The 13,243-nt window shown below is 42.4% G+C and overlaps 1 protein-coding gene across 3 annotated transcripts in view; it reads right to left on the bottom strand.

Annotated features, from left to right (window-relative positions):
- Nucleotides 1-4,188: 4,188 nt before the first annotated feature.
- The window catches only part of RUBCNL (rubicon like autophagy enhancer), a 103,867-nt gene continuing 94,812 nt past the window's right edge, over nucleotides 4,189-13,243 (bottom strand). For all 3 annotated transcript variants that reach the window (XM_040341257.1, XM_040341256.1, XM_040341255.1), the window contains exons 13-16: nucleotides 12,323-12,384; nucleotides 9,877-10,030; nucleotides 8,695-8,785; nucleotides 4,189-5,530 (exon numbers count right to left, since the gene is read on the bottom strand). In XM_040341257.1, the coding sequence (XP_040197191.1) occupies nucleotides 5,391-5,530; nucleotides 8,695-8,785; nucleotides 9,877-10,030; nucleotides 12,323-12,384 (447 nt within the window). In that variant the 3' untranslated portion in view covers nucleotides 4,189-5,390. The remainder of the gene's footprint in view (nucleotides 5,531-8,694; nucleotides 8,786-9,876; nucleotides 10,031-12,322; nucleotides 12,385-13,243) is intronic.

Raw genomic sequence — 13,243 nt, 5'->3', positions numbered from 1 at the left:
GTGAACACCGACATATGGTCCGTGTTCATCTGATCCCCGGATAGGGGAGAGCGGTGAAAAAACAGGGCGGTCCCTGCACAGTGTGTGGGGACCGCCCTGTCATTCCCTAGCTCAGCGGGGATCAACGGATCGTTCCCCGCTGAGCAAGCGGAGGTGCACGGGGCGGATCATTACTGATCCGCCCAGTGTGAAAGAGGCCTAAGCCTGCTTCTTCTAATGTTGTTGCTGTGGAAACTAACTTTAAGGTGCTAACCCATTGGTATTTGGTTTCTGCTAGAATATCGAAGTATGCTTCCGATTACCCTGGAGCTTGTTTTTGCGGGTGTTCGGAGTCTTGCACTCAACTTCATTTTTGGTGGGATTGCCCAAAAATTCGGGAAGGCAGTTTTTGACTTAGCCTCCAAAATCATGGATACACCTATACAGTCCAATCCTGCTACAGCCCTATTAACCACTTAAGGACCCCTTCACGCCGATATACATTGGCAGAATGGCACGGCTGGGCACATCAACATACCTGTACGTTGCCCTTTAAGCCCAGCCTTGGGGGCCGCAGGCGCGTGCACGCGACCCCATCCGAAGCTCCGTGGCCGCAGGACTCGCGTACCCAATCGCCGATGTAGTCCTGCAAGCTGAAGAACGGGGAGAGCTGTGTGTAAACACAGCTTCCCCGTTCTTCACTGTGGCGCCGTCATTGATCGTGTGTTCCCTTATATAGGGAATCACAATTGATGATGTAACACCTACAGCCACACCCCCTACAGTTAGAAACACAGATGAGGTCATACATAACCCCATCAGCGCCCCCTTGTGGTTAACTCCCAAACTGTAATTGCTATTTTCACAGTAAACAATGCATTTTAAATGCATTTTTTGCTGTGAAAATGACAATGGTCCCAAAAATGTGTCAAAATTATCCGAAGTGTCCGCCATAATGTTGCAGTCACGAAAAAAATCGCTGATCGCCATCATTAGTAGTAAAAAAAAAAAAAAAAAATGTTATAAAAATGCAACAAAACTATCCCCTATTTTGTAAGCGCTATACATTTTGCGCAAACCAACCGATAAACGCTTATTGCGATTTTTTGGACCAAAAATAGGTAGAAGAATATGTATCGGCCTAAACTGAGGAAAAAAAAATTTTTTACATATTTTTGGGGGATATTTATTATAGCAAAAAGTAAAAAATATTGCATTTTTTTCAAAATAGTCGCTCTATTTTTGTTTATAGCGCAAAAAATAAAAACCGCAGAGGTGATCAAATACCACCAAAAGAAAGCTCTATTTGTGGGGAAAAAGGACGCCAATTTTGTTTGGGAGCCACATCGTACGACCGCGCAATTGTCAGTTAAAGCGACGCAGTGCCGAATCGCAAAAACTGTCCGGGTCCTTTAGCTGCCTAAAAGGTCCGGGTCTTAAGTGGTTAAACCTGAAACCTGAAGGGATCACACAGAATACATTTTGCCATCTTTTACAGGTCCTAACAGCCCCAAAACAAACCATTGCTAAGGCATGGAAAACTAAATATTTAATTCCAGCTGAAATCATACACAGAACTAATAAAGCTCTTATTCATGCTAAAATGGAAGCAATCGAAAGAGATGGAATTGGGCAATTTGAGAAACTCTGGTTTCCTTGAGTTAAAGCGGATGTGCCACTAAAAAAATATATTAAAAGCCAGCAGCTACAAATACTGCAGCTGCTGACTTTTAATATAAGGACACTTACCTGTCCTGGAGTCCAGCGCCGATCGCAGCAGATGACGAGCGATCGCTTGTCACCCTGCTGCTCCCCCTCCATCCACGGTGAGGGAACCAGGAAGTGAAGCGCTCCGGCTTCACTGCCCGGTTCCCTACGGCGCATGCGCGAGTCGCGCTGCGCCCGCCGATTGGCTCCCGCTGTGTGCTGGGAGCCGAGTGTTCCCAGCATACAACGGGGGACGGACGGGAAGCAGAGAAAAAACCCGTCTTTTGCCCGTATCGTAGGGCCGGAAGTGGGTGCAGATACCTGTCTGTAGACAGGTATTTGCACCCCCCTCCCCCCTGAAAGGTGTCAAATGTGACACCGGAGGGGGGGGGGAGGGTGCCGATCAGCGGGACTCCACTTTAGAGTGGAGATCCGCTTTAAGCATGGTTTACCTTCAGACTTTGTTGACACACTATTATTGCCTTGGTAATTTTACTCTATTTGAATTGACTATAATTTCTATTTATTTGGGATCGTATCACTACTTTTTTTTCTACCCTCTTTTCTCCATCTACTCCTATTTTTTGTTTTCTAACTTTCTTTTAATATTGTGTGGTACTTATATATTAAAAACAGAAGAGATAATCTGTTTATAACTATTAGATTGATCTACTCATTACTGCTCTTGCAAAATTAACCAATAGTCACTAGCTTACTTTTTTCCTTCTGATGAAATTTTCTAATACTTTTGATGTAAAACCTTATTAGTTTTTTTGTTGCTCTACACCAGGGGTCTCAAACTAGCAGCCCTCCAGCTGTTGCGAAACTACAAGTCCCATCATGCCTCTGCCTGTGGGAGTGATGCTTGAAAATGTCAGCCTTGCAATGCCTCATGGGACTTTTAGTTTCGCAACAGCTGGAGGGCCGCCAGTTTGAGACCCCTGCTCTACACGTTACATTTTTTTTGGCAGGGGATGAAGAGGAGTTGAAAAATAGGGTGGAACTCCACTTTAAGACAACGAAACAGGAAAGTAAATTTGTTTAATTGCAGCGGAGAAATAGGATGCCTTCTGTGCAATAAAGAGCTTTCCTGCATTTTTTTTTTTTTTTACACACTAGTTTCACTTAATGTAGCACTGCCTATAGAAGATGAACCTGTGTTAAGGCTCTCCTAGTTGTATGCTTGGAGAATATCAGCTGGTTCATCAGAACAGGACAAAATTCACTTAGTATATGGCCAGTTTTACACTTCCTTTAAAGATGCCTGAAAGGAAGTTTCAGTACATCTTCAGTGAGCTTACATTTTATATTGCTGTGCAGCTCACATGCGATGTCTGTACAATGCAAATCGCATGTGCACCAATATGGTGCCGGACCCTTTTTTGGACCGCACTGGAATCGGATTGCATAGGTGTTCACACCTATGCAATACGATTCCTGCACAGTTTCACAGTTCGCATTGTAATCCGATCTGGGAGTGTCATTAAAACTTTACATCGACACCCCCAGTGGTTCGCAGATCTGTGTGGAACCACTGTGCGATGCAGAAACCTGCACTGGATTCACAGGCTTCCCGTATTGCACCAGTGTGAACCCAGCCTTAAAGTGCAACTAAAGGCAATTTCTTTTCTTTTTTTTACGTTTTGGATATAGCGGTGGGGAATTAGAGAGGGTGAATCTCTCTAACAGGGGCACAGACAGCAATAAAAACTGTCAGGTGTTCCATTTGTCCTGTTTACCATTGAAAGCAAAAGTAACTGAACATTCCAAAAAGTAACTGAACATTCCAAATTTTGGGTTGACATCATAACTGTAAGACCGCTGTCACACCGAGGCATCGGCGGTAAAGCACTGCTATTTTTAGCTGCGTTTTTGCGGAGGTATTCGGTCGATAGCGGGGTGCTTTTAACCCCCGCTAGTGGCCGAAAAAGGGTTTAAACCACCCGCAAAGCACCGCTGCAGAGACGCTTTGCCGTCAGTTTGACCGTGCTGTGTATTCATTTCAATGGACAGGAGCGGTGTATACACTGCTCCTTCACCGCTCCAAAGATGCTGCTTTGCAGGAGGTTTTTTTTTTTTTTTTATGTCCTGCCAGCGCATTGCCTCAGTGAGAAACCACTCGGGCTTTCACCCCGAGACTGCAGGGGAGCCGTTTTTCAAGCGCCATTTTGAGCCCAAAAAAGCCTGAAACAGGAATTCCCTTACTTTGGAGGGATGTCTTCTCACTTCTTATTGCTGTAGGACAAGAGGTGAAGGAAAATCTCCCCAAAAAGGGGCACAGAGGACAAAAAAAACTGGTAGAGGTTATAACCTTAATTGATCCAAAATGGAAAATTTTTATTTGCCCTGAACATTGTTGCCAGTTTACGCTTTCAGTTCATTAAATATAGGAACGTAATGACTAAATGCAGCATAGCTTAGCTCTGCTAATCAACCAGCTACCATTGACCACCTTCCCCCCCCTCCCCCAAATTTAGATTGGAAAGATTTAGATAAACATAGTGAAAAAAACAAAACAAGTCTTTTATTTTTTATAGAATGAACACAATATACATTCATTTTGAAAGGCACAACAGAAAAAAAAAAATCACACACATTCTTATGGTTTTAAGAGCATGAAATTAAACCAAACAAAACCTGAATTACCTTATGTAAACGTGCAAGATGTCAAGTTCATGGTAAAATGTACGGCTTATAAAACAATAAAACTGTTAAAAAGGGGAATAGGAAATGTATGTCCAAATCTTTGTTTACTATAGGTCCGTTTAAAAAAAAAAAAAATTAAAATCAATTGATTGCACATCACTTTAAACTTGCAAAATAACAAACAAAAAAACAAACATAATCTTCTATAATACATGTAAAGTTTTTGTAGAAACAATTAAAACATTTGGGATGCAATGTCCTGCATTTGAATCCAGATGATACTGCAACTGTGTGCCATCATTCAGAAATGCAGACACACACACGGCTTTTCTTCACTCTACAGAGATGGCAGGTTGCAGGAAACAATGCATGATGCTAGCCCCGTGTAGGGAATTGTATACATAAAATTTTTTTTTAGAAATGGGGTTGTGGGCTTTAGCAGATCACATTATAAAAATGTCAGCTATATGAAAAATAAATGTAGACTTGTACTGAATTATTAACCTAAAGCTATGACAACAGTCTTGTTGAGATGATGAGATGAGCACAGAAGAGACTATACAAGAACCCTGCTTCTTTCCTAGTTTAGTCACAAGATCACTACTGAGCAGGGAGGATCAGTGTTCAGATTGGATGACACTCCTGTCCAGCACAAGTCACATGACCTAGGCAATCGTTTATGTAGCCATGACTATAGGAAGCCATGAAATACATCGTCTTCAAGAGTCACAAGTATTTCAGCACTTTTGTTTCACCAAAAATGAATCTATTCCAGAGGACTGTTAACAAAACCAAGCTGACATTCAATATAATCTAATCTGAAGACAAAAAGTATGTTGCCAATAGCATTCAGATTGTTTTTGATACAAACAAGACCTCACAGTAAAATCCAAACTTTACATCAAACCTAAAATACAAAATGTAGCAACTTTAAAACCTGATAAAATACTTCTTGAAAAATATACATTTAGTGTGAAAGAGCAGTTACATCCAGAAATATTTCCATAAATAAAGCTTTGTACATTTTAACACCAATATACAAAATCACTACACGCAAGCTACTGCATAGAGTTGGAGTCGGTTTCACCACTTGATGTAAACGGAGAGTCCGATTTCAAGGCTTCCCTTGCCTTTATTCTTGTACATTTTGGGCACTCACGAGTCTTAAAGCATTGCTTGTGATAGCAGGCCTTGCAAACTAGATTAAAGAGAAAAAACATGGTAGAGTGTAAACAGTTCTTTGGGATGAGCAGCAAAAGGATGAGTGCAATATCTTAAGAATCACAAATGGTCTACGCTAAACTGCTAGAAAGCTAGAACAGAAATGGTTGCCAAGGGTTGGCACATTGTTGTTGATATAAAGTGAAGTTATTTCAGCACAATACAGCAGTTTGACATTCTTCTAAAGGCCTCCAGAAAAGTCCACCCTTTAAAGTTCATCATCGTTTATCATGCCAAAGGGTAGCTCCTACAAGGCCCCTTTCACACGGGGGCGGCATCGGTGGTAAATCGCGCTATTTATAGTGGTGCTTTACCACCAATTTCGCATCGCTATTCGGCCGCTAGTGGGGTGGTTTTATCCCCCCGCTAGTGGCCAAGAAAGGGTTAAAAAACACTGCAAAGCGCCTCTACAGAGGCGGTATAGCCGCAGTGCCCCATTAATTTCAATGGGCAGGAGCGGGGGAGGAGTGGTACACTGCTCCAAAGACGCAGCTAGTAGGACTACGATGTCCTGCTAGCACACTGCTCCAGTGTGAAAGCCCTCGGGGCTTTCACACTGGAGACACAGCAGCGGCTGTTTCAAATCTGTTTGCAGGCGCTATTTTAATTTTTTGCAGATGCAAAACAACCCAGTGTGAAAGGGGTCTTCCATGGGTGTTCAACCTGGGGCTATAACTTAAAGTGGTATAAAACCCAAAACAAATGCAGTATATATTACAGCTTACTAAATCATTAAATGTGGTGGCTGCATTCATTGTTTATTAGGCTTAATGTCCCCTCTCCCCTCCTGTTTTCACCTGGCAATATAGCCACCAACACCTCCAGTATTAGAGTGCCCACACTCTGTATTAAGGAGCAACAGACACCTTTGGACAGCCGCATTGTCAATTAACACTAGCAGATTCAAATACACTAATTGAAGCCAAAATCCAGCCAACACGTTATAAGCAGTTACAGCAAACGGTTCTGTTCCTTTTGGGATAAAGGTTTTACATAAATAAAAGCTGACCAAGGTAAGCACTCTAGTCAGTAGTAAATGGTTTGTCCCAACCCTCTAACATTTGCATCTACAGGACAGCTTGTTCTGTTGAAAAACAAGACTTACTGGTCAGATCGCTAGGTGAAAATAAAGGAAAGAAAGCCTAAAAAATTAAAAACAAATGCAGCCGTCACATCCAAGAACTGGTAAGCTGAAATATAATAAAAGGTTTGCTTTTGGATTTAATACTGCTTTAAAAGGGTTTGGAACCCTACATTCACTGCCAGCCCCCCTATTTTAAGCCGTCATAATGCACTGTGTAATCGTTTGTTAGAAACTAAGCTCCCAAATACCTTTTTGTCATATAGCTTCAGGCCGGTCACGTGACTCCTGGCTGCTCTAACACTCCGATCCAGGGCTACAGCGGGAAGGGCCAAGATCCCCCTCTGACATCAGCCTGGAGGTCATGTGACCACAGTGCTAGCCGCTCAGTGCCTCTCCCTGTAGCCCTGAAACCGATTATTAGAGCGGCCAGTAGACATGCGACTGGCCTGAAGCTACATGACAAAGGGGTATTTAGAGGCTTTGTTTCTAAAAATTTCATAGTGCATTATGGCAGCTTAAAAGAGGGTCTGGCAGTGAAATTAGAAGTTTAGTTTACTTCCAACAGCAGCCTGAGAGGGCTCACACAGACTCCCGAGCTGACAGGCAGGAAGGGGGGAGGAGAGCTGCCGAAGACAGAGGCACGTAAACTGACCACGGTGTCAGGGCTCAGCAGCCTTGATAAACCATGGGCAGTTTACAGAGGGGAGGGCAGAAACTGCCAGGGATTTTAGTATGGCCTATAAAGGCTGGCAGTGACTTCTATGTTAAGGATAGGTTCAACTTTCTGAACATATTACACCCGTATTTAGGGTGCAACATGCTCAGCAACCTCCCCCAGCACCACCACACATCCTTTAACAAAAACCCACTGTCACAATTTGAAAACCGAGTGATTGACCTACAAGTACCGTCTGCCATTGCTGCAGATGGCTCGTAGTTCTCAATGAGCTTTCTCCAGTAACGGTCTGCCCATGAGGGAGGAACAGGCAGACAGCTATACTGAGTCTCCATGTATAGATTTATTTTTAGTTCAACCTAGCAGGTTAAAAAAAAACGACAGATCCCAGCATCCACACAAGTGATGTGGCTGCATGGATCTCCCCTGCTGCACTATTGTATTTGGACAGTAGGGGCCCCCTCAACCCAGAATACACTGGCTGCATGCACCAATCAAATGCTGGATATCTAGCATGACCGGTCAAACAAACCAATCCTGTGACAATATTTATTCCTTCTGTGCGTTTCCTAATAATATCAATGATAAAAAAAAAGGGTACTCTTCCCAGGCGAAGAGACAGCGATAAAAGCCTGACAGAAGCAATGACCCTTCTCTGACAGAAGTTATGATCTTTATCACACTGTTCAAATAAAAAAATGAAAAATATCTATTTTAAGGCAGTATTAACCCCAAAACCAAAAATATATTGCAGCTTACCATTGGATGTTGTGGCTACATTAGTTTGTTTTTTGTTTAGACTTTTTCCCTCTGTGTTCACCCGGTGATCTGGCCAGTAACACACCTCCTGTATTAGAATGCTCCCACTCTGGATGAAGGAGCACAGTGGCACCTTTGGACAGCAACATTATCAGTCTGGGTGGACTGGGGGTGTGTTGAATTTACTAGCAGATTTGGATACACTACCTGAAGCCAAACTCCAGCCCACACTGCATTTACAGTAACTGCTCCCCCCCTTTGGGATAAAGGTTTTACATGAATACATAAAGTTAGTTGATCCATTTAAGCACCCCCATCTGTGGTAAATTGTTTCATTCAGCCCTTTAACTGCTACATCTGCAGGACAGCTTGTTCTGTGGAAAAAAAAACTGACTTACTGGCAGGAACACCAGTAGAAAAGGGAAAGCAAGCCTAAAAAAGAAAACCAATGCATCACATCTAAGAATTGGTTAGCTGAAATATAATAAAATGTTTGCTTTTGGCTTTAGTAGCGCTTTAAGGCTCTGCAACCGCCTATACAGAAGTGCAGAAAACACACATCAATGTAGAAAACCACTACACAAGGATGATTGAGACAAACGATTACATGTACAATACACACCTTCACATCTTCTACAGGTTTGTGTCTGGAATGGAAAGATCACCTCAGCTTCTTGGCATAATTCACATATAAACCCCTTGGCTTGGCACAACTGGAAAAACAAAATCAGTACAAGTTACCGACTTTAAAACATAGAGTCCTAGCTTTACTTTCAACAATGAAATCCTCTTAAAGCTCAACTGATATTTCGATTTTGAACAGTTGTCAATGAAAGTTGAATGTCATCCTGGCTGCCAAGATAGTTAAGGAATTTTGGGGGAAGATCTATCCACCAAATTGTAGTCCTGCTCATACAGCTGGATGGTGTCTCTCTCCTAACGAGACCACAGGATTAAATGAAATGGTCAGTTATAGACCATTCTTGATAGGTTTGTTTCTGGTGGTCAGAGCAGCTCCTCGGATTATCCACTGGATGATATTTTATGATTCTGTGGTGTGATAGATTGCGCAACTGTTTCTTTGTATTATTTGATTTTGTATGTACATCTCTTCTATATGCAATACTGAAAAAAATAATTAGCGAGTTTATTTTTGCCCTGCAGTAATCAGTTGTCCCCTAGGTGGTGGCATCGATGTTGGCACCCGACACATGAAGCCCCTGTTCTATTCCTCTTTTTTACTTGGGGGTAGATGGTGCCTTAGGCTGGGTTCACACATGTGCAAATTGGATGTGTTTTTAACCATGTGAATCGGACTGGCTTTTAAAGGATCTGTCCATACAGGATCAAAGCTTTTTTTTTTTTTTTTTTTTTACACACTAGAGGATTAACCCCTCAAGTTCCACAGTGCGTATAAGCACCACGCTATTCTGCATATACAGACAGATTTTACAATTGTGGGTTTAGCAACACTTTTATCTCAGTAAAAAGAACCACTGCCTCATGTAAACAGGTTTTGTGAAAATTAGGAACTAGTCGTAATAAAGAGGACTTTCCAACAGTTCTACTGTTTACAGATGGTGTGCAGAGGAAAGCACTCTAAATAGGTTTCACTAAAAAGGTTACCAAGTGCCACAGGACACCAAAGGATTAAATTCTGGAAAGTATAGCCGGCAACCAGAGGGGGGGGGGGGAACAGAGCTGTAACTACTCCCACTCTTCCTCTGAATGCCATCTTGGGTATTTACCATGCATACCAGCAAGGGAATCAAGAGATATTGTATGAAACAGATAGCTACTTTACCTCACACTGGTCCACATGAGCCACTGCAGTGGCCAACAGTTCCTGAAGTGATTGCAAGAGGGATTTCTGTTTAACTTTGTAGAGGTCACTTAATGTGTAGAGATGTAGCTCTTGGGTCAGATGAGAGGGCACCTCTTCAAAAGCCTTTATAATGCTGGTTGGTACAAAAGGAGGATTTTAAAAACACATTAGGGAAATTATACAATTAAAAAAGGTCAATAGATTTGTAATGCCCAGAGAGTACCAAGCCACTTGGTTCTTTGGAAGTTGAGACAAAAGATTCTAAGCTCCTTTTTGGGCAAACACATTCATGTACCTTGGAGCCAATATAGTCAATTGTTCATGAACTGTGTGCTATGGAGAAAAGCAATTAGAGTACAGACGACTTCCACAATGACACTGCCCCAGACATTATTACTGACATCCATGCAGCTTCAATAACCATGGTCTATCAATATCTTTAAAGTGGTTGTAAACCTCAGACAAAATAAACAACGAATATCTTTCTATTGTGTGCGTCTCAATCCAGAGCACTAAGTGTAATTTCTGTTCACTGTCTCGTTGTTGGGCTATAAGCATGAGTCACTGGATGAGTTTTCCCTAACACCAGGAGAGAAAAATGGTGCCAGAGGAGGGACCTCCAGCTGATTGACAGCCAGGTCCTGTGTGCATGGGTGTGTCTCCCTTTCCTTTAGCTAGCTCTCCTCCCCCTGCTTTTCAGATCTGAGAGATCCTGTGTAAATTCTGCACTTTGAATGGCTGTAGTGGGAAGACAGCTGCAGTTAAACAGGTACAACTTATGTAGGAGGGTTGGTTCCATCCCTGTGTATCACCTGAGTCCAGTCACTTCACTCGGTATATGTGAGGGTTTACAACCACTAAGTATCAACAAGAACTCTATTCTTATGCCTCCAAAAGGTTGGTTTGCATAAATAAAAAAGGAAGAGTTTACATTCCTGAACTAAACTACTGCTATAAGTTGCCAATGAAATGTGAAAAAAAAACAGAAGTTGCGATTATTGGGAAGTGGCCAATGACTGGCTGTGGGTAACAAGAAAAACATGTGTGAAAGTTTTTTTGTTGCAGGTAGTTTTCTACTGTGCAAAACAAAAACAAAAAATTGGAAAAATATACGGTATACTCGAGTATAAGCCGACTTTTTCAGCACTTTTGTGCTGAAAAAGCCCCCCCTCAGCTTATACGCGAGTCTCCCGCTGTGTCATGCAGTCAGTCAGCGGCCGTCAACTGTAACAAGGCCTTGCCTTCTCCTTGTCCGTGATAGACGGAACACTGCCTCACTGCTGGGAAACTGAATCAGTGTTCCGTCTATCACGGACGAGGAGGCGGCGGGGCTTTGTTACACTGGACGGCCGCCGACTGCAGTTAAGACTGCACGACACAGCGGGAGATCAGGTACATGAGGCACGCAGATGGGCACAGTGAGGCACGCAGATGGGATGCATTGCTTTTCCCACCCTAGGCTTATACTCTAGTCAATACGTTTTTCCATTTTTTGTGGTAAAATTAGGTGCCTTGGCTTATACTCGAGTATATATTTACACTGCAAGTATTAAAAGAACTCAAAAGAAAGGGCAGGTTTCAGAATAGATTCCTATTGTGTCAAAACTGGAAAATAAAATTTCCAGCCAGGTAGGAGGGGGGAAGGAAACATTTTTAAGAATTAGAGTTAGTCTTCACTAAATACATTAAAGAAAAGTTCCAGGCTTTTTTTGTTTATTAAAAGTCAGCAGCTAAACTTTTTGTAGCTGCTGATTTTTAATAAACAGATGCTCACCTGCTCCATGGTCCGGCCTGCTCCTACGGCCGCCTGGAGCCTCGCTCCCCTCTCCTCTGGTGCTGTCATAGCCACTGTAAGCACCCAGCCGTGACAGCTTTCGGCTTCACAGCTGGGCACGCACTGCGCGTGCGCGAGTCGCACTGCGCGTTCCCAGTAGACTGGAAATCTTCTGGGACGTGTCCTAGAAGATTGCAGAGAGGGAGGGGGCGCCTAGGGGGAGAGGAGTCACCGCCACCTAGGCAGCCATGGGCGGAAGGAGGAAGTGGGCAAGTATCCACTCAGCGCCCCCCCCCAAATTACATTCCAAATGTGGCATGTAAGGGGGCGAGGAGTACTTAAAGCAGAAGTCCCACTTTTGGGTGGAACTCTGCTTTAAAGGAATAACAGTTATACTGACCACCATGGATTGCTAAAGGAACTGTAGTTACATTGGACACAAAATACAGTAAAACACAGAAGGGGAAAAAAAAAAAAAACACCACACACACACAAACAAGAGATTTAAAACCTTTCTCCCCCTACTTGGTGATTTAGTTGCTATAAATAAATTATTTCATATTGTTAAATTTAATCCATCTTGCACTGCCTTACTAAATAAATCAGTATAGTGTGTCAATATTGTACAATATCTCAAATTAGTAACCTTACCCATCTGCAAAGCGACAAGTTGACACCAGTTTCCTTATGTGAATTAACTGCTCTTGAACTTCCTGCAAAATAAATTGAACCTTCAACACTGCAGAACATAAAACTTTTCCCAGCAAATATCCACATTAGGACTGATCACTATATGTATAGATTTTCTATGTTAAAGACTAAACAATTTTATTAGTAGGGTATAAAAATATATTGCATTGCATATATACCACTTGTAACCAAACAAGTGGTGCACTTGAATCTGCCCCCCACTACTTCTGCCGCATTATTTTACTGCTACAGTAAAACCTTGAATTGCGAGTAACGTGGTTTACGAGCGTTTTGCAATATGAGCTGTTTTTTTAAAATCCTGACTCGATTTGCAAGCCTCTGGCGTGTGCAGTAACACAAGTAGCCAGAGGTGCGGGGTCGCAGGTGACGCTCGGAGACACTTTGAAACTCAGTTCGAGTGTCGCAAAAGTTTTAGGCAGGTAAAGAAACGTTGTAAAGAATGCTTTATTAAAAAGATATATTTTAATTGTATACTTTTAGCAATTTACAAAATTTAAAGCGAGTGAGTGAATAGAGGAAAAAAAGTCTAAACCAAATCAATTTTGGCGTGACTAACCTTTGGCATCAAACCAACATCATTTTTTCTAGGCACACAAGTACACAGTTTCTAAAAAAGGTACTTTGTAGCCAATGTTTCAGGACACAACTAACCACAGATCTTCTGTGGATGTAGGCTGTCCCAAATCCTTCTGTCTCTTCATGTAATCTGACAGACTTGATGTTGAGATCAGGGCTCTGTGGGGGCCAACCTATCACTTCCAGGACTCTCTGTTCTTAATGCCGCGGTTGTTCTTGGAAATTGGCTGTATGCTTGTTTAGAGACGCTGTCCTGCTGCAGAATAAATTTGGGACCAATCACAC

Source organism: Rana temporaria, chromosome 2, assembly GCF_905171775.1.
Source record: "Rana temporaria chromosome 2, aRanTem1.1, whole genome shotgun sequence".
Classification (NCBI taxonomy): Eukaryota; Metazoa; Chordata; class Amphibia; order Anura; family Ranidae; genus Rana; species Rana temporaria.
The sequence above is the reverse complement of the archived record's forward strand: the minus strand, read 5'-3'. Positions and strand labels throughout refer to the sequence as shown.